Genomic DNA, 23,006 nt, shown 5'->3' on the forward strand with positions numbered 1-23,006 from the left:
CACAGGCGATCCTTGGATCTGACCGTCGCTTCCTAGGAATTTTCTCACCGTCCTTGCAGTACCTAAAAGAATTATATTACATATATTTTCACTAAATCCAATTGCTTGATATTTCTCCTGAGATTTTTGAGTACTATTCCTGCTGTTGAGATGATAATTGGAAGTTCTCGTTGATATCATTCCCCACTGCCGCTTTATCTGAAATTAGAGGTCCCTATATTGCGAAATTTTGTCGACCTCCTTTTGACGTATGTTGTTATTCGATATTGTTACGTTGATGAGTATTGATGTCTTTTGATGTTTATCAAGTAGCAGTATATCTGGCTTGTTGTGAGGGACTGTTTTATCAGTCAAAACTGTACGATCCCAGAACAGTTTATAGCTTTCGTTTTCCAGGATGTTTTCCGGTTGATACTTGTAGTATGGTACTTTTCTGAATGAATTAATTTATAGTACAGTTTATAGAGTTCGTTTCATAATGAATCAGTTCTAATATGGTTGCCACTTATTGGTGTAGTATCTTTCCCACTGCATATTGTCTCTCTTTATATTCATTTCCTAACATTGACATCCTCCCGTGATATGTTGGATTGTCTCATTCGTTGGACACCCATAACGGCATCGATCGTCAGTAATAGTTCGATACTTTATGATATCCTTTCAGAAATTTCTCGTTGTGATCATCTTGGATGGCTAAAAGAAATCCTTCCGTTTCTGATGTGAGCCAATAGTTCGACGCTTCAATTGTTCCTTGTGCAGTTGTAAAGGTGTTGATTCATCTGATTATTATCATTATTATTGGTATTTCTAGACTACAACAAATACCAAACACCACCATACGGAAGACAAATACATGTCATAACATCGAAAAACATTTAACAATGAATTTACTGAAAATTGAAACTATTTACTGATAAATCGAATAACCGCATTATCTTGATCATATTTCACAATCTATATAATTCCAACATAAACTTGAAAAGAATCTTTTTTATTCCTCTTATAAAATATTCAGATATAACTGTGAAATAAATGGTGAAGAAATATTTTCATATTATTTTTTTCTTGCTGATGAACCAATTATCATAATACTAATTGTGTCTTTTCATTTCAGATGAATATTTTACTCTCAATTATTGGTGTTTCGATTTTTCTTCTGGATACCAAAGAAGGTGAGTTCTTATATAGATGCACATAAATATATGTAGAATCATACAATAAAAGACATAATGTTATTGTTTGCAAAGCAAATTTAACTTTGATTCAGTTATATCTGATAAAAAATATATACAAGGCACCTGGCGCATATCACCTGCAATGTAATCGAGACGCCGCGATAGTTTTCAATCGGATATGCAAAAATTGGTGCGTATCCACACCATTAACCTTTTAATTCATCTCAGTGTAATTTACCTCTAGTGAAGTAATGAGGAGATGGCAATATATCAATGAAACATATTTGTGTAATTACTATTTACACAGTCTCTGTGCTAGTCGATATTTGACATAAACGCACTTCCTATAAGGAAATAAAGGAAATGCCATCTTCGGTCTTTTGTGTTTCCCCGGGGCAAGCCTTCCTTATAAGGGGGTTTGGGTGATTTTTCACTTTGTTGAAAATCTCCACATTTTTGGAATGATCATCGGAGAATGATATTTGCAGTTCTTCATGTGTTCGTAAGTTGTTGACAATGACAAGGCATGGTGTGTACAGTTCGTCTCAGGATCGTATTCTGCTTGATTTGAAGTTTCTGCGGCATATCCCCAAGCCGGGCAGCATAATCAGTTATAACTACCAAGATATCCATTCGGCTATCCCAAATGTTTCTCCATATGTAACGTGCACCATAGCATTTAGTCGAATATCGCAACTGTTACATATGATCCACAAATGCGTTAAGTATCAGTTAAATTCAATGGAATTATAAAAAATCAATTTTGGAATTAGGAAACTTTTTGAACACTCCCCGAAATCAATTAGGTACATAGCCACGAATTTTGAATTTTTTTCTCCTTCAAGTAATTTTTATTGGTTTTATTCCTAAAAATATTCATTCATAATCAGAAAATACCCTTTTTTAAAGTTTGAAAAGATTTAATTTAACTGACGTTCTAGATTTTATAGACGAGTTGCGATAATACGAAGATAAAGAAATACCAAATGTAATAATAACGTTTTATTTATGAGATATGCTATAAGGAATATGAGTGAACACAATAATAATAATAAATTGAATTCATTGGCTCAGTTCAACGACTACACAAACCGAACATTGTCAGCAAATGCCTCAACAATCCAGTCAATCAAGAGCGAAAACAAATCAGCCACATAAATAATGAATAATAATGGCCCTCAATATGGAACCCTGTGGAATGCCAGCCCGGATGGATTTCGGTGTCGCACATTCGCCGTCCATCACTACTTTAAAACTTCGGAAAGTCAGGAATGACCTTATCATTGAAAATACTTCAACTTGGCACACAGGAGAGAAAGATTCATCGTGTTAAATGCTTTCGAAAAATCAAGGAAAACATGAAGTACAGAGTAACTTATATCAAGGTCAGGGAATATTTTATTTGTGACCGATGCCAGCGTAGTGGCAGTACTGTTATTCTTGCGAAAGCCGGATTGGTACGATGGCAGCAAATCGAAATCATTGCAGTGTTGTGAAATATGGTCAGACAACACTTCCTCCAAAACCTAAGTCAAGAGTAGCAGAATACTATATACCTCAAATCAGAAAAGGATGCTCCACTATTTTCGGAAGCGGAATACCAATAGTGCACTTCCACTGCTCAGAGAATACACTGGATAATATGCAGCTATTGACCAGATGCTGAACATACGAATCGATAACAGGATGAACGATTACATCCAGCTTACACCATCGTCACCTACGGCTCTAGTTCGAAAACCAGTTATGATGGACCCTAAATGTTCCAGCGTTGCAATTTTGAAATGAAATAATAGCTCATTTCTATGATAATACCATTGACTGTCGAGAAAAAATCACTGAACGAATTCGCGTCCTTTAAATTATCAGGTATAGCCCCAGCCTTTATTTTGCTTACGTTCAGAGACCTCAAAGCCTTCCTAGTAGATTCATTTCCATTGGAACTAGAAGCCATAAGATATGACTTTATGATACGCAGCCTTATCCAAGGACATTCAACTCTCAAATTCGAAATCAAAATCAATTACCTCAAAACTAAAACGCTCCTGTATATACATGCAAACATCAACACCTCCACCTGCCCTATCTCTACTTATCAACTTAAACGCAGCAAGTGAAATATCAGCCGAATTCATGCTTTCGTCGAAAACTTGGAGGGTACCCTCCATGTTTTCTCCTGGCAGCCTTAGCAGAATCGAGAACGGTATACAAGATGTTCAATCACACAGAGATAAGCATATAAATAGAATATAGTCAAAACATTTTTTCCGCCATACACAGGTGAATAAACCAGTCCGAAACAATAAGTTATGTCAATTATAATCGCTGCATAAATCGGAAACCGAATGGAATCCACAATGAATAGTTGAAAGTCACAATCGCACCAGTTGAAGTCACTTTTATCATAGAAGATCAAAAACACCAAAATTGGCGCAATTTTTCGGTGGATCCTCATAGAATTCGTCCCCTTAATTTGCCATAAGAGGATTGTGATCGAAACTAAGCTCAGATGAGGTAGTGATCCGTTGAACTAGAGGTATGTCTTCAACATCACGATGTTCATTACGTCTAGGAGACCTATCGGCCCATAGTAAATTGGCTGATTCGATGCGTCTATAATACCTAATTCCTTGAGTGTTCAGACTTCTTCCATTTGGTTGGTGATTCTGCTATACCATATTAGATGTTTGGCGTTTGGATCTCCGGGTATCAGACTATCATGGTCGGTGTTCTGGGATCGAAAACATGTCTCAGGTCCTCACTTAGTAGTTTTCGACCTGGTCTGTAAACGCTCAAGATCGGGTAAATCTATTTTAGAGTGAGCAATGAACTTCGAGATCAAGATGGCTGTTCCATCTGGTCCTTAAGATAGGTCTGGAAGTTGCGGATTTTTTGAGAAAGGCATGGTTTGAGGGGTGGATTTCACACACCAGTCCTAAGTCTACTTCATGCCTATTCAGGAAGTGCTCAAACTCGTATTTCTTATTCGTGATGTCGTCTGCGTTCCAGACGGCATCTCAAGGGATTCAGATTTTCTTTTTCACGCCATTTTTAATCCATAATTTTAATCGTCTGGGTCATCATGTTCTGAATTGTGGCCATCAGTTTGCTTTTCCATATGTTTTAGGATATTTATTCTCTTGCGATTTCTTTGCTGCGTTCTTCGTAGGTTTTCCTCAGAAGGATGATTGGAACATCTCTCGTAATTAGCGGGATGGAGGCCATTACAAAGCGTCCATTTCGGCGGGCGCTTTTTGTCAATGGGGCATTTTGTAATCCTATTGTGGTATTCTGCGCAGGCAACGCACTTTTCGGTGCGTATTTGCAGCATGCCAACACTTGTGGAACCTATGGCACCTCCCAGTCCGGAGCTTCTGTATTGTGCTTCAACTTTCACGCAGACGTCAGCGACGTAATTAATGTCGTAAATAAGGCTTTCGTCCTTTGAGTGTGGAGGTTGATCGGGAACTGTGCAGCCAGGTTGACCACACTAAATTTTTAGGAATATATATTGATGAGAATATGAATTACAAATATCACTGCGAAATATTGATCTCGAAATTACATTCAATATGCTATAAATTCAAAAATTTGCGATATGTCCTGACTACGGAACAACTCATCACGATATATTACGCGGAGGTGCAGTCTCGGTTGACATATGGAATATGCTTGTGGGGTTGGTCTGCCAATGTGGGGGAAGTGTTCCTGGCCCAAAAGCGTGTAATAAGAAGGATTGCTGGAATAGGCAATAGAACATCTTGTAGACAATATTTTCTAAAATATGGTATCCTGACCTTGTATGGCCTGTATATTTTTGAGATGTGTGTATATGTGCATATAAATTTGAATAATTTTGTCCAAATTCATTCCTATCATGAGGTCAATACCAGACAAAGAAATAAGGATATATTACATCAACCTTTTGCAAAGCATTCATTAGCATATAGATCTCCTAATTTTGCAGGACCTCGTTTTTATAATAAGATACCGAATGAGATTAAAAATCTGCCATTGCCTCGATTCAAGAAAAAACTTAAAGATTTCCTTGTGTCAAAATGTATTTATAGTTTAAATGATTTTTTAGGGTAACTTTAGGGATATTTTGTTTCTTCTGTTTTGTTTCATTATTAGAATAATGTTCTGTTCTTGTTATATTGTTTAAATTGACCATTCCTTATACAATGATTTGTAATATTGTCGCTGAGGAAAATAAATAATATTATTATTATTATTATTATTATCAATATGTTGCTCACTCTGTATATATTTTGATCTGTGAAATCATTTTAAAAAAACACTAGTCGATTTCGTGAAACTTTTGTAGAAAACATTTTTTTGTACCTCTTCTAGTAACAAAGTTAAAGAGGGTGTCAAATTATGGTGAAAAAGCCGGTACATGATGATTCACTAGATATAACATTTCATTTTCATTTTATAATTTGCCTAATTCGGGTCTGCTAATCAATAATTAGAACTCAATTTACTCAATATTTAGTGGGTACCTAGTTATTGAATATTTAATCCTTGATATTATATGAAAAACTCCACAGCATCGAGGTGAAACTTTCGACGAAATAAATAAAACAAACTGTATCTCATACACGAATAGACTTAAAATAAGAATGATTCAATTTGAATTATTTGAATTGTCCTTCATTCACACTGAATTTTTTTTTTAATTGAATTTTCTTAGCAGTTTGAGAAAAAATATTTCATGCCTGATATAAATGGACAAATGTATATTATGTGAAATGAATACATACATGAATAAAACATAAAGTGTTGCTCCATAAGACGATGATAATATCAGAGTAGCTATTAATAACAACAACAACAAGTTCTTTATTGATAAGAATCAATAGGACATCGACCGAGGTAGCTAATAATATTTATTCAAATTATTTATTTTCATATTTGGAATCATGCTTCAGCTCTACTCACTACCAGATATGGCAAGAAAAATATCAACACGGATGACATAAGGCCAAGAAGTGTGAAAAATATACCGTCCTTCTTCGTTGGACCGAGGTATTCCATTTCTTCGAACTAAGATGTCAAAAAAGTACCAGAGATCATTTATACATATATATGTACAGAGTGGGCAAATTTCGATGTTTTAGCACTACAACTTTTAAACCAGAAGAGATAGACAAAATCTGATACCCCATTCTCGGTAGCTTTTTCTGAGAAACTAACAAGGGAATTATTCATTTTTGGCCACCTTCTTTTGTTTTCGAGTTATAAGCGAAAATTGGAAAAATGGCGATATCGAAAAACATTTATATCTCCGCTAAAACTAATGATAGAGCTCTGAAATTAAAACATTATACAGGCACTTTTTTACGTAGAATCCAGTGGCGTGCTTGTTTTTTCAAAAGGGTCTTCAATTACGAAGATATGACCCAATGTTTTTTCAAATGAACACTAGATTTCTGTGCCATTTTTTGAAAGCTTATTTTTTCCTGTTTTTAAAAATATATAACATTGTATGGTTTGTATCAAACTAAATAGCAGAAAATGGTCGAAAACCATCTTTTACCTGTGAGTCTCAATATTTCTATGGTTTCAACTTTTGATGAGCACAAAAAAACTGAGCTTTCTATAACAAGAGTAGTGTCCTTCCGTCAATCTGATTATTTCTATGCTTTTTACTAATTTCTACAAAATTCGAATCTATATTTTATAAATTTTTCATCCAAAAATTGATTTGGAAATCTACACGATCGAATGTTTCAATCGAAAGAGTTGTAATGAGATGGATGTATCAGAAGATTATTTTCATAGTCTCCAGAATGAATACGCACAAGTACCAATCCATTTTAAATAGCATATGAAACAACTCATACCTACATGATTGAACTCAACAATTTAATTACGAAAAGAACAAGCAAGAAATAATATTCAACCTAATAATGACAATCCACAGTCGACACATCTTCTCGATATTTCGCACCGAATGCCATAGATGAATATTTGAAACTGCGTTCAAGCAACCTAGGAAATTTTCTCCGAGTTCATTTATATTTTCGAAACTATTTTCATAAAATAAGTATATCGAGATTAGAATTTTTTATAAATTAGTAAATAGCATAGAAATAATCAGATTGACGGAAGGACACTGTTCCTATTATAGAAAGCTCAATTTTTTTTTGCTCATCAACAGTTGAAACCATAGAAATATTGAGACTCTCAAGTAAAAAATGGTTTTCGACCATTTTCTACTATTTATTTCAATACAAACTATACGATATTATATATTTTTGAAATCAGGAAAAAATAAACTTCAAAAAAATGGCACAGAAATCTAGTGTTCCCATTTGAAAAAACATAACTCTGGGTCATAGCTTCGTAATTAAAGACCTTTTGAAAATACAAGCACGCCACTGGATTCTACGTAAAAAAGTGCCTGTATAATGTTTCAATTTCAGAGCTCTATCATCAGTTTTAGCGGAGATATAAATGTTTTTCGATATCGCAATTTTTCCAATTTTCGCTTATAACTCGAAAACAAAAGAAAGTGGCCAGAAATGAATACTACCCTTGTTAGTTTTTCAGAAAAAGAGACCGAGAATGGGGTATCAGATTTTGTCTATCTCCTCTGGTTTAAAAGTTGTAGTGCTAAAACATCGAAATTTGCCCACCCTGTACATATTGTATATTTCAACGGAAAAATCCTGTGGTTGAAAAAAAAACACTAATTTGCTTCATCATTTTTTCCGATTAGGCTCAGTTGAAAATATACAGGCTGTTGAAAATCCATGAAAAATATATTTATAAGTTATATCTTGCAATTGATTCTATCGAAAGAAATAATTTTTGTAATGCAGTTTTTTATTGAAGTTCTTGTTTCCGAACACAAATTTCATCCAGATCTTCCATAATGACCATTACATTCCATAAAAATACCAGAAATTTAAAGTTAAATGAAGTTGAACGTTCATCAATAAATATTCGATCATTTCGAAAAATAGAAGTATTCTTCATATTTTCTCGAATAATGATCCGTTTTCTGGGAACTTCATGAAATTGGGTACTTTGGCTAAATGCAGGCTTCATGTCACTCTTCATAAGGGCATACCCCAATCCTCAGAGAGAGAGGGCTCACCTTCGAAATTAGCTTGATAACACCTTTCTAAAATGAATACTACTTCGTTCATCAAATGGAATGAAAAAGGAGGTTGATACTGGTAGTCCATTTGCAAGGTTAAAACGGTATATCTTTTGGTTGGAAAAACTTGTGTTGCATAGCTCATTATGAAAATTCAAAATGGCCATATTTTTATTCAAGCCGAATCGGAAAAAATTTTAAATGAAAAAATGTTTATTTTGACCTAGAGAATCTACTGCTGAAATTGAATATCAAATACAGTACTTTGGTATTGGAAATTTCATGTTCACCTAGGATTCAAGATAGACTTTCCATTCGACATTTTTATCTATTAAAAAAATTGTGAAAAGTGCCAACCTTGTCTCTGAGAGGACTTCTTAAATGATCAACTTCGGGTACTTTCTTGACCAATTGTGTAGTTCTTGATGATAATTTTTTTTTTTTTTTTTTGTAATTCGGTTACAATTAATCTCAATTCAGATAATATATGATTGCAGATACGGTAAAAGGATGACGTGGAGTACCCGAGAAGATCAACTTCCATCGCCGCATCCTTGTACAACATACGGAGATTTGAGCTGTGATTATACTGGATATTCAAATTATTATCGATGTTCCTTGCGGTAAGAAAAAGCAGTTTTCTTCAATTGACATAAACTTAAGGGAACTAAAATAAAACAGATTCTTGTGCGATTCAGCTATCTAGAAAAACATTTATTCAGAAAAAATATTAAGGTTATGCAGAACAAACTCATAAAAACAATACATTAGTATGCGGGAAAATCGTTTCATGTACCGGGTTTTTCACCATAATTTGACCCCCCCCTTTAACTTTGTTACTAAAAGAGGTACAAAAAATGTTTTTCACAAAAGTTTCACGAAATCGACTAGTGTTTTTTAAAATGATTTCAAAAAATGAAATATATACAGGGTGGGCAACATATTGATAGCAACTTCTTTTTTTCAAATGGAACACCCTGTATATTCTTCTATATTTGACTAGCTCTTTTTCCCCTGATTTCGAATATATAACATATGTTTGGTCAATCTCTCTTATTCTGAGTACCACAGAGTTGCAAATTTTCAAGAACCACCTGGCATGCTCAGTAATCAGTTTTCAAGTGGTAGGCTGAGATAACTCAAAATGCTTTTTTTTTAGTTATATCGTTGGCAACGATATGATATACGTTTTTCACTATAAATTGGGATTGGATGATTTGGATGCAACTCCATATAATCTCCCCTTGTAGCTTTCTTATTTTTAATGTTCTTCACATAAAGTGGAAATATTTCAAATTTTTCCGCTTCTGTGTAGTGCATATTCGATGAATAGTTTTATTTAAAACGTATATTATATATCGTTGCCAACGAGATCACTCAAATGAGGGTATTCTGAATAATCGCAGACTTCCAATTGAAAACAGATTACTTAGTTTGCCAGTTGATTCTTAAAATTTGAAACTCTGTGGTACTCAGAATAAGAAATATAGGCCAAACATATGTTCTATATTCGAAATCAGGGAAAAAAGAGCTAGTCAAATATACAGAAATACAGGGTGTTCCATTCGAAAAAATGAAGTTGCTACCAATATGTTGCCCACTCTGTATATTTTTCGTTTTGTGAAATCATTTTTGAAAACACTAGTCGATTTCGTGAAACTTTCGTGGAAAACATTTTTTTGTACCTCTTTCAGTAACAAAGTTGAAGGGGGGGGTCAAATTATGGTGAAAAACCCGGTACATATAAGTCTTCATATTACCTTGTTTATTTCCTGAAGTATATAATTATTTATTTCGAAGCTGAAACTTGATAGGATGAAATGATGGCTGAATGTGCTATGTTATTAAGTGATAGTCTAATAAATTGAAAATATCTGAGCTCTTTCTCAATAAAAGATATTGGGTTTTGTCAACTCCCATCTTAATTTTGTTAGCTTTCAATCACTGTTCACATAATTCACTATGCCAAGTCATATTTCACTTGAAATTCCAACAAATATTCTTTCCAATGTTTAATTAATTTACATATCATCAGGAAAGAGTTGTTTGGTTAGAACGATTGTAGACAACATAACAGACTTAAGCAGTTTGAGTTGTTCTCATTGTTCGATAAAAATTAATCGATAAGAAGATTCAATTGAGTATATTATCTCTGAAAATGGCTTTCATATAAAGTGTATATGCATTTCCATTGAAAATTTCAGTAAAATGCGTGAAGATATTAGTAATTTGCATTGCAAAAACTGTTTATCCCCGTACGTGAGACCTTTGTTGATTTGTCTCGAGAAGTAAAGGATAATGATGCTCCGATTGAAATTGCTCTTCTTAGGCCCATGAAAAGAATTGTGTCCCCTTTGCGTAGCGAAGTAATTGAATTGAAGAAATTGTTTCTTTCCCAAAATAAACAAATAAATAATCTTACCGCAGAAATTAACACATTGAAGGGAGATGTAATGACAAATTCAATGATTAAAACAGCTGTTGGGAATTCCGTTGAGGAGATAGCGAATCCAAATACAGGTTATTCTACAGATCAACTGATTATGGTTCTTCCAAATTTTATGGATAGAGTACCTATTGATCTACCAGGTTCATCTGAACTAAACCAATTTCTGCATTGATTACCGTTGATGAAAGTGGAACAGCCCGATCCCTTACTAATGCTGAACATAGTGGAAAATCGGAGGAAATCCAAATCATATTTTAAAAATAAAAAGATCGAAGAAACACCACCAGACTTTAATGTCAATAAAACCAGAAAGTCTCCTTTGGTGTACTAATTGTATATAGCCTACCTTAAGGTGTTTATTTTTTATTTTTGGCTACTTTAGAATATGTTCTTAACTACTGTGTCTCAATTTCAAATGTTTTATGATTGTGTCAATTTATCTTTTTGTGAACCATACCTAAGTGTCACAAAGCAGTGGTTCTTGAATATATTTCTCAAAATGATTTGTATATTGAAAATAATCGTATTCAAGTTTCAAAGATTGTATCATCTGAAAATTTACAATATCTTTCATCTCTTGTTCATAGCTATAATTGAATCGATGAAAAATTTAAAAAATTTGTCGATATGCTTAAGTCGCTTATCAATTTATTTTGTCCAATAAGGAAAATACACTTTCCTTTCAGAAACTGAGCAACATGGATTAACTCCAACATTCTTGAGACAGAGAGCGTATGAAATGTAACATCACCAAACACTCTGATTTATATGAACGAGCCAAAATAGAATATTCTCAGTTGATCAAACAAAACAACTCTATTTCTTTAGTGGATTCTGAGCTACCTCTCTGATCGCTCCTTATCCGTGCAAAATAGTGACTGCGTCCCCATGAAATATTATAATAAAATAGGCGTCCCCCAGAGATCCGTACTTGGACCACTATACTTTTTATATTGTTCGTCAATGACTTGCCAGAGTGTCTTGTTGAGTGTTTTGTAATGTTGTTTGCGGATGATACTTCATTGGCTGTTGAAACTGATAGTCCGGATGAATTGAAGACGAAGTGTGAACTACTTATGCAGGTTTTTCAAGACGGTTGAAAAAAATCCCTTATTGTGAATACAAATGAAATAAGAACTTGAATTTAGTATTCGTGATTCGGTTTCAATTGTGCCAATTATTCTTCTTGGTAGTCTGAAGGCTGTTGACTGCATCAGCATTCGTGGACTGCAAGTTGACAAATATTTGAGGTGGCACTTCGATATCGACCATCTATGGTCGACATGAATTAATATTTATAGCAATGGTTTAGCCAACACTGGGCCATTTTTAGATTACATTTCGAACGACATCAGTCTAAATGTACCGGGTTTTTCACCATAATTTGACCCCCCCCCCCCTTTAACTTTGTTACTAAAAGAGGTACAAAAAAATGTTTTCAACAAGAGTTTCACGAAATCGCCTAGTATTTTTCAAAATGATTTCACAAAATGAAATATATACAGAGTGGGCAACATATTGATTGCAGCTTCACCCTGTGCCTGTATTATATTTTTCTATATTTGACTAGCTTTTTTCCCCCTGATTTCGAATATATAACATATGTTTGGCCTATCTCTTTTATTCTGAGTACCAACTGGCAAGCTAAGTAATCAGTTTTCAAATGGAAGGCTATGGTGAAAAACCCACTACCTATTGTTTCATTTTATTTGAAAATGAATTTCCATCAAGTAAGGGCCGAATCCATTGAATATTCTTGCTATCCGTCATGTCTATCAAAACAGTGTAAACCTTTGTACCATTTTCATTTAACTTAAAAGTATAATTCGTATTGACAAGACTAAAGTAACATATGCGAGAACATATGGAGAAGATATATTTAATATCATGCGGGTAATATATACAGTATAAAACACTATCTCATTCATTACTTCAAATCATCAAAACAACTGGTTCGAAAGATAGAAAATAATCCTAGCCATGAAAGGGAATTGAACCCAAGAATACTGAAAAAAGTGCATGTAGAATGTTTTTGTTCCATGTTTTTAGCACCAGTAATAAAGAAGTTATGACAACTTCTCATTTCACGCCATTTTTCAATTTTCTCTTATAGATAGAGAACAGTTGAATTTATAAGGTTGTTGTTTTTGCCAAATTTATTCTCCCAAAAATCGAGCCAATTATTTATCTCGAAGAAATTCTGAGATCCCTTCACTACACAACTAATTTGGGACACATACATGTGTACCTACAAAATATCACTTTGAATTTTTCTTTAGTTGAGTTTTATTTTTCGTTGCATATTATTTCAGATTATTACAGTTTGAATGTTTTCGTTTGATTTGTTCGCTTCATCAAGTAATTGACGGAAAGTAGAATGATGATGAAGTTTACAGCGTTTGATTCATAATAAAAAAATGCAATGTGATACAAATGTACTGCTGAGTGCTGAGTTTAATATGATTTAAGCCGATCTAGGGTTCGCAGATCATTGGAAGTTGTCATTTCAATGTAGGATATCTTTTTAAGAAGTTTTTTTGATTGATCCATTTGATTATTCGCATGAATACAAATAAAACAGAAATATGATATGATAACATGAATGAAATAATGAAAATATGGATTGTGGACTTACAATTCAGAAATAAGTAAGAGATAATAATAAAACTATCAATCGCAACTATGCGAATAATATTTATTCAGTATTTCGGTGCCATTCAAGCAAGTTACTTGAAAATCCAGAATTTTCTACCACGCTTTCGATACATTTACGTAATATTTACCCTTTATATCTAACAAAAATATCTAGGTTCTGCAAAACAGAATTTTATATGCTTTTAGGAGTCATATGGGAAAACTCCTTGTAACAGAGAGGATCTCTTCGCTATTTAATTCCCCCTAGGGATCAATGGAAACGTTCTGAGTACATTAAACAGTGTTATGGATATGTTGCAATCCGTTCGAAGTGCTTGATCATAACGCGTAAAAATTTTAGATAACATTATATGGCTATAACCATTTTGCAAGACATTGTAGAAAAACAGCTTACTCGGATAATGAATCAGTTGTTGGAAAAATTCAGCCTTTTCTTCGAAGTATGGAAAAATGAGAATATAAAGTCTGAAGAGACAGTTCTCATACGCTCAGACGCTCGTTGCTTATGGAGTTCTTCATATAAGATTTCCTCACATCTATATTTTTCGAATTATCTGTCGGTTTTAGTCCCAAACGATAAGATTCGATCAGATATTTTGCTTGAATTTTCTATAAGTCTGATTACGCTATCCAAACCAAAATTTGCAAGGAGCTCGAGGAAGTTTATAGAAAAAGAGATGTAAATAAAAAATATTGAATAGTGGGAAGAAATTCAAAAGACATTTCACAGAATGATAGAAACGGCGAATTCAAACATTTTTTGATAGGAATAATGAAAATGAAATAACACAATCCGTTAGATATTTCAAGCAATTGAATATTTTCATTATAGCTTAAGGAAATACATAATAATTCACTCATATGAAAAAAAAATGAATTCAACAAATAAATACTCATTTAACTGAAGTACTGGGAACTCATTCAGCTTTATTGCACCAAAAATATCATTCCAATATCATTAACTTTATGTATGCATTCCTAATTCTCTCCACGTTTGTAGACTTGTAGTCACACTCTTAGAAAGAAAATGTACATATCCTTTATTTTGCGAAAAACGAAAAGTTACCAACATTTTCGCCCCCTTTTTCAGGATGAGTGAAGGAATCTCAAACCTTCCTCTGATTTATCATCCTTTTCTACCACATAAAATTTGGTCGAATTAAACTGACATAGGTATCGATTATGTATTTCTTATCAAACTGCATAGGTATATCTAGATTAGGGCTGCCATAAATGTTGGAACATCGACCGGGACAAGTGGCATAAAAATAGGTTAAAATACCATACAAAAATTAAAACCTCATCTGAGAGGTATTTTTTAATAATAATCCGGGGTTTCTAGGACTATTAACTTTTTGGCACTTCGTACTTAGTTGAATTATAACACATTCCCCAATAAAATAGGACTCATTTATTCAGACATATCCACTGAAATTATAAAAGTTTAATGAGTCTTCTTGATAAAGGATATTTAATATAAATCAAATAATTTGACAACTTTGTGTCTAATCCTTCACAATAATATATCTGTATGATATATTTAGTTTATTTTTATCTTGAAATATATTCCAATTCTAAAAATGACAAATTTAATAATCAACCAAAAGAAAATTCAAAATGACTAAAACTGTACAAATTGAGTAAACGGTTAATAAATTGAACAACTAAATTAACATAAAGACGTACGTTTCGGAATTTTTGTATTTAATAATACAATTTTTCCTCATCAGTGCCTTATAGTTCAACGAAATTATTGAATTTACAAACTTACCACGTGTATATCCACTTCACCAAAATTGCAAGTGAGAAACTACAAACTAACTAAACGTATCGGTTGCTCTGGTGAGGATTCACAGAACAAGCCATTACTGAAGGTAGTAATTATTTGATTTATATTAAATATCCTTTATCAAGAAGACTCATTAAACTATTATAATTCGATGTTCTCATTTATTGATTAGAGAGTCAGTATCAACCTATTGATAAATTTAAAATTGTTTATTCAATTGTAAATGTCGATTTGTATATGTATTTCAAAAGAATAACAAGGAAGAAATCTATGACTACCTTCAGTAATGGCTTGTTCTGTTAATCTTCACCAGAGCAACCGATACGTTTAGTTAGTTTGTAGTTTCTTACTTGCAATTTTGGTGAAGTGGATATACACGTGGTAAGTTTGTAAATTCAATAATTTCGTTGAACTATAAGGCACTGATGAGGAAAAATTGTATTATTAAAAACAAAAATTTCGAATGTCTGTCTTTATGTTAATTTAGTTGTTCAATTTATTAACCGTTTACTCAATTTGTACAGTTTTAGTCTCGGTTTTAGTCATTTTGAATTTTCTTTTGGTTGATTATTAAATCCACTCAAATAATTCATAAAGAACAAAAACAATATCAACTCGCAATAAAAACAACATAAAGTCGCAATAATAAACAAGTAGGTAGGTACCCTTTTTTTTAGGTTTGATCCTCGGTGCCATTTTCCGTAGCCTGTTTGTATATTTCAATTTTTAGGCCTTTTCAACTAATTTTTATTCTTACATAATTATGAAATTCTACGTATTCATGTCATTTCATAATAACCTATAAACAACTTGAATTATGCTCGCCACTGCGCTTGATGCATTTCGTTCTTAAACCACTGTCAAGATCTCATAGAAAAGAAAACACCCGTTCCACATGAATATTTTGTGCCAGAATTGCGAAAATTAATTGGCACATTTTGATGAGATTCGTTTTTTTTCATGTTCTCTTGTTTTATTGAGGAAGGAATGACATCCATTTATTGTGTATGTTTTTAGCTTTCCACTCATCTGATATTTCTGTATTAATGAAAGAATTCAAATAGGTACATAAATTTTTCATAAAGGGAATCTTCAAGTGTGAAACCTTTCCCATTCAAATATCCAACAGTTTCTTCTACTAGATTTCATTAAGGAACATCATTCAAAACCATTCATGCAAAAAAATCGAATTTTGTCATTGGCCGAGTCGACTTAATTGTTTGGTTCCCAAAATATTTATTAAGTAATCTTCCATTCTCTTTCTTAGTGTCCTCTCAATTAATTTTTACTTTAATAACTGTAATTGATGATTCTTCAATCCTTTTAATGGAATTGTCAATCATGAATGCTTGACTCTGTAGAAATAGAATATAAAGTTCTAATAAAGAGGCGAAAAAAAATTAATTACAGCTTTCGAGGCCTTTTTTTTCTGCGAAGAATTTTTTTTTCAATGACACCCATATAGCTTCAGCAAGCGTTCAATAGCTAGAAGTAGTAAAAGCCATCGAATTTTAGAATGAGAAAGTACATTGCTGTAAGTTGTTTCTGCATACTCATAAAAACCTTTTATCGGTTGACTCATACAGAAAATATCGAAAAATATTTTTTAATTTTAAGATCAATATACTGCACAGAAATTGAAATTATATCGGCGGAATTGGAAGCAGTATTGTGAAGTATGTGCGCTGGACAACCGATAGTTTTGATGTCTTCGGAAAAAATCTCTTCTAATTAAAGAAAACTCGCCTTTATTGTACTTCAAAGTAAGTACCTATTTGTATTATCCGCGCTGAAAACGTAAATATTTTATATGGAAATATCAAGGTCCTCTAAGGATTCAATACAAAATGAAGTGATATTATAATACGATTTATTCAGCCATGTGTCTAATTTTAATAGTTTTATTTTTAATCCTTCAGTTTCTGAAAAATAATGTTTGAACAACGGAAACAGATTTTCAGATATATGATTACTGACATCCTTTGAGATTCCATGAAAACAAATTTTTTCTCACCTAATCTATATAAGGAAATGAATCTCATAACGGTCAATTTATTGACCGGGACATGTCCCGGCGTACCGGGACGTATGGCAGCCCTAATCTAGATGCTTGAAATTTCGAAGTAGTGGATTACCAACTCTGTCGTTCACGGTGAAAGATCACTTGGCAGATAGGTGATTAAAATAAACAGGGGATCAAAACATTATGTCCTTTACTGATAATTTCCTCGAAGTAATTATACTATACAGGGTGTTTCATTTTATACCGGACAAACCTATATAGTCATGTAGATGACATTGGGTGAATCATTTTTGCCTTATGACATTTACCCCGTTTTCGAAGTATAAGCGAGATACAGGGTGTGCAACGTCATTTTTTAGCAATATTCTATTGAGTGTGGTCAGTTATGTATAACCTTTGAAGTTACGATTTTTGGTCAAATCAGAGAACTTTTGAGTGCTCAATTCAAAACGCCGGAAAACCTGCAACGTTTGAATTTTTCTTTCCTCGGTTGTCAAATTGAATTTTATTTTCTGAATCAGCTGATTTTTCTAAGAATTTCTGTGAAATAATTTTTCCAAATATCGAACAAAAAATTTTTTTTGCGTGTTTACAGCGAAAAAAAAATTTCACCTGATAACTCTCACGATTATACTTTTTTTATACCTAACACGAATATGACAACAGAATCGAAAAATATCAAACGATTCCTTCATAACTGCCATCCAAATTTCCCCTTTGGTCCTCTTACATAATTGAAAAAAACAACTGGTTGGGCTATGAGAGCCAAAATTTGGAAATTGCACTGTAGAAACATTCCAGATGATAGTTTAAAATTATCACATACAAAAAATTCGCTCTAATTTCAATGAATTTCTGTGGGGAGTCAAACTTTCGACCTCTCGAGGTATTACTTAGACTGTAAGTTTGAACAGATCCAACAATATTAATTTTCGTTATAAGCAAGGGTAATTCAGAGAATTTGACAGTGTAATTGCATTTCAGTGAATTTCATTTTGCAAGTTCCTTGAAACGAATTTGAAATAGAAGCGAATTCCTCAGGTAGGAAATTGAGGAAAATTTGCAGCTGTTGGGTATTTCAATAATTTTCCAGATATTAATGGTAACGTATTATTGGAGAATTTTTTGAAAATAATGACAAATTTCACAAACCTGAGAAGTAACAGCATCAGCAGAAGAATTGAAAAATTATTTAATAATTGTGAAAGAAAATTTACTTAGAATAATGCGTTTTCGAAAACATTCCCATTTTTATGAATACACAGTCTAGCTCTTTTCGCCACACTATCCACCGCTGAACAAATCATTTCTGGGTTTCGAAGGATTTCTTTGGCTGCCGATTTTATCCTCTGAATAAGTTTTTCTTTTGAATTTACCGGAGGTCGCTTGTCATGATAATACTTTTCGTATGACCCCAAAAATAAAATTCTGAAAGTGCAAGATCCGGAGAACGGGGAGGCTATGCGACAGGTCCTAATCTATCAATCCAGCGCCGGGGGTATTTCGAGTCTAGATATTCTCCTACACTTCTGTGCGGGCAGGGCAACCATCATGCTGTTACCAAATTCCTTGAAACTGACTCAATGGAATATCTTCCATAAGATCGGGGAGTGTCTCTTGCAAGAATTGATAATCATTTCCAGTCAATGTTTCAGGAAGAATGTAAGGTCCAATAATAAATATGTCCTTCATACCCGCCCAAACATTGACTGAAAACCTCTTATGGCTTTTCATTGATACCGTGGCATGTGGATTCTCTCTTTGCCATAATTTTTTTTTCTATCAAAGAATCCATCTCTTTGGTAAATAAAATTAGACGTTGAAAATCTCTATTTGCTCGTGTTCATCTCAGGATGAATTGGCAGAATTCTTTTCTTTTATTAAAATCGCCTTCTTTTACAGCTACACCCTGTTTATACTACGAGTAAAAAATAGAACGTCTACGACAGGGCAGCAATATCTTCATTCATGTAAGATGTAGACATCTCTATTCTCATTCATTTTGCTACACAGTAGGTTGGTTATATTATACTTTCCATGCAGAAAACATTTAGCATTTCATGTAATCTTTATCGAATAAAATTTGCTGCTCAAACACAGGATATTTTTCAATATTATCAGGAAGTCAATAATCCTCAAATATAAAAGTGTAAGTACTGAATGAAAACCAAGTGATAAAATATTGTATCTTTGAATGATTCTTCCAGTGTCCCTGACACTTAGTAAACTCATTGAACTCATTATAGTATGTTGTCGTTCAAAGAAAGAGGAGGTCTAATGGATGCACTTATCAATAAGTTACCTGTTGAATTACATTTAACTTGTGGTAACAGATTCTGCGAACATGGTACAAATTCAGAAAAACGTCTAAGGAAAGATCAGAGAGGTTTCAAACCTGTCGACGGAAGTTCTTAAGAACATGATATTTTCTATTCAAAGTATAAGAACCTGATGGAAAGAAATAAAGTTGTCAAATTAAACAGATTGACACTAGGAGAAATCGAAAGACCCTTCATTTGGTGTAAAAACTGCTACACTTATAGTTACCTGTACAAAGCTGAACGCAAATTATGAATGGACTGTAAAATGAAAAAGACTTTCAAGACGAGCTTCGTAACTCCTTTAGCAAAGGTGTGGCACAAATCTCCTCACAGTGATAATTAAAAAAAATCATCATTGATATCATCAAGGGCAGCTGAAGCTGCCATCGAAAAAGCAGGTAATAAGGAAACAGAATACCTCGCATTATTTCATTCATGTTAGGTGGCTTATTGGCCATATTGCCATTGATGCCAATTCTTGCTGGCCTGAGTACTTTGTGAACTTACTTGTAGTAGAAGCGCAGTTGCCAAGACTTTTATGCTAAAAATGCAAAAAAAAGTTGTTTGAACAGCATCCTCATAACAAGGCAATAGAAGCAATAGGACAATGGCTATATGTGAAAAAAATATAAAAAAGGATATGAACTCTATGTAAATGTATCGAAAACTAAGCGCGATGCTACCCAATAAAGTACGTGTCCACTATGAAATTAAAATCTCAATCTTTAGAGATATGACGTGCAGACTTATTGATAAGTCGACCCTGGAGCTTGAATGCGGTGTCATCATAGACCTATAATAACATGGACTGGCCCTCACGTGGCTTCTACTCGCTTCGCTCTGCAGACTATCGAAGAGAGAGAGGTGTTGTGAAGGATGGAAGTAGAAAGGCAGAAAATGCGAATTTACTAAGGGAATATAGCGCGTTTTTAATTTTTTTTTTGGAGAAATATTGAGTTTTTCGCATGAGTTGATTATTGAAATAGCTAAATGGCTATGGGAATAAAGCGTTTTTAATTTTTTTAATGAGAAATATTGAGTTATTCGGATGGAAATAGAATTTAAATAGCTTGATATGGCTATGGGAATAACGCGCTCTCAATTTTTTTTTAGGAAAAATATTGAGATATTCGGATTGGAATAGTATTGAAATAGCTTAATGAATCACATTTAGGAATTGTATGGTACAGATTTTCATGTTATCTAAAATTTCTTTCAGGAAAAGATGAATTTTATTGAGTGCTACCTGAAAGAAAATATTTTTTAATTTCTATTCCAGAGTTTTCAGATAGTTCAGTATATCAATAATATTATAGATAATTAAATTTATATTCGATATAATGTAGCTGCAAGTGTAATTGGGCTTTAGGAAATTAAAATTTCCTAAAATTCAAAAAATTTGTGATAAGTAAAAACACAAAAGAAAATTGATGAAATTTTTAAAATTTTATATCTTTTGTCTTCAGAAAAAATAGTAAGTGTTATTGGGAATAAAAGTGCCATATTTTTCCTATCAAAGGACAAATTCAGCCTTACGTTCCAAAAGTATACATCTTCCTCTATACTCTAACCGTTTAAAAAAGTATTTCATTTCAGGTAGGTACTGATTGTTTTTTTAAATTTTTAAATTTGATTTAATAATTACACCATTCGACAGCCTAGTCCAATTACAGAATGAGAAAATAAATATACAAGAAAAGTTATACACTGAAAACGAAGAACATAATAAAAGCCAAAACAAATCAGGAGTTAGGCTTGAGCGAAAAAAAACTTATTGAAAAAAAGCTCACGCCTAACTACTCACAGTGAAGCCGTGATCCCAGAACAGCCTTCCTTATATATGTATTTTTTTATTGTAACGTGATCTACATCTGTGAAGATATAATGGATCAAATAAAATGAATTATTAATATATCAGATTGATTACAATTAAAAATATCAACAATATCCTGGATGGTCATGTTGTCATGACATACGAAAAAAGAAGGACGTTAGAGCGTGGAAAAGGCAGATGAAATGTGGTTGGACTGCGTACAGGCAGTCTAGGAAAATCATCTAGTGATAGCAAATAGTGAAATATATTCCTAAGAAATAGTATACCTAAGTAGGTACGACGCCGCTCTAGATAATCAACTTGGAATATACTCAACAACTGATCATGTGGTACACTACGGTTTGGATAAACACCAATGATTCTAAAGCTAACGTCAAGAATCGTCTCTGTATATTTTCTAATGTTTTCTCTGATGTTTATATTATACCCAGGGCTCCAGACTACGCATCCATACTCCATCTTTGACCTCACAAGCGCATTGAATAAAACAAAATATGTCCCTGTATCCCGGAACCATCCTGAATTTCTCATGATGAAACCTAGAGTCTTAAGAGTCTGTTTACACCACACTGCTTGGGAAGCACAGGGGTCGCAACGTGAAGGGGCAAGAGCGGGTGGGCGTCGACTATCGTAGTAAAAATATCGAGACCGTATTAGGCCCTCAGCCCAGATAGAATGAATTTGTAACGCATTGGGATGATCTCGTTTCTTTCTCGAGTTCTACTAGTGCGTGTCGGAATATGCAGCCGCATTTTCGACATTTTGATGAAATGAAATGATTGTCAAATGGTCATCTATGATTATGTTTGTAAAGACGGTTTCTTTATAATAAGAACAGAGTTGAGAAACAAGAACTGTTTTTTAGGTTTTGAAAAAGACTCTACTTTCCATAATTACTTGATATCGAATTGAGAATTATGAATTAAATGGAATGAATTTTGAAATATCTTATCCGAAATGAAAAAGTTTCATTGAGAATTTTGATGAACTCATTCCATAAATATCTACAGTTTTAAGGAATAGTACTTTTTTATAATTAAAAAAATCAGCTTGGTTCATAATGATATATTTCTAATTGCCTTCTGTTTTCTTCAATTTTTCTCAAAGTGAAGATCTAGTTTGTATTGAGGATCCTTATTTTTAAGCCTCTATGTCTTAGGTCAATTATTTCAGGTAAAACACAGTTCTAATGAAATTTTCCTTCGAAAAACTCTTCATCGATGTTGACTTCGATGAATAAAGTGTCCTTCAAAGTTCACACGACAAAAGCATTTTTCTCTTTCAGCTATATTTAATTGTCCCTGAACTTGAAAATAATAATTCTGACTTTGTTTCAATCGATATTCCTGATCATCATTTTTTCTAAATATGTGATTTGTTTCCTTTCAATAGCGTCCTTTATCATATTATTTCTTGCTGAAAAAGGGCATTTGATTTTAATTGAATGATTACCTTTTTCAAAAATGCCATCTGGGGAAGGACCTAGACCTTTTTTTATTAATAAAAAGGCCACTGTTCATTCTCTAATAGACGCTTCGCTCGATCTCCATTATTTTTTCCCAATCTATAGCTTTTGCAGAAAAATGTTTATATAAAATGCTTTCAACTGTTGAGCAATAACTTGACATAGGAGGCATTTTACATATGTT

General features: G+C 33.2%; 1 protein-coding gene across 1 annotated transcript in view; it reads left to right on the top strand.

Annotated features, from left to right (window-relative positions):
• Nucleotides 1-23,006, top strand: part of LOC123688887 (RYamide neuropeptides-like) — an 84,403-nt gene that overhangs the window by 52,329 nt on the left and 9,068 nt on the right. Inside the window, exons 2-4 of the mRNA XM_045627624.1 lie at nt 1,115-1,172; nt 6,110-6,206; nt 8,784-8,909. Coding sequence (XP_045483580.1) covers nt 1,115-1,172; nt 6,110-6,206; nt 8,784-8,909 — 281 coding nt within the window. The remainder of the gene's footprint in view (nt 1-1,114; nt 1,173-6,109; nt 6,207-8,783; nt 8,910-23,006) is intronic.

This window comes from Harmonia axyridis, chromosome 1, assembly GCF_914767665.1.
Source record: "Harmonia axyridis chromosome 1, icHarAxyr1.1, whole genome shotgun sequence".
Lineage (NCBI taxonomy): Eukaryota > Metazoa > Arthropoda > Insecta > Coleoptera > Coccinellidae > Harmonia > Harmonia axyridis.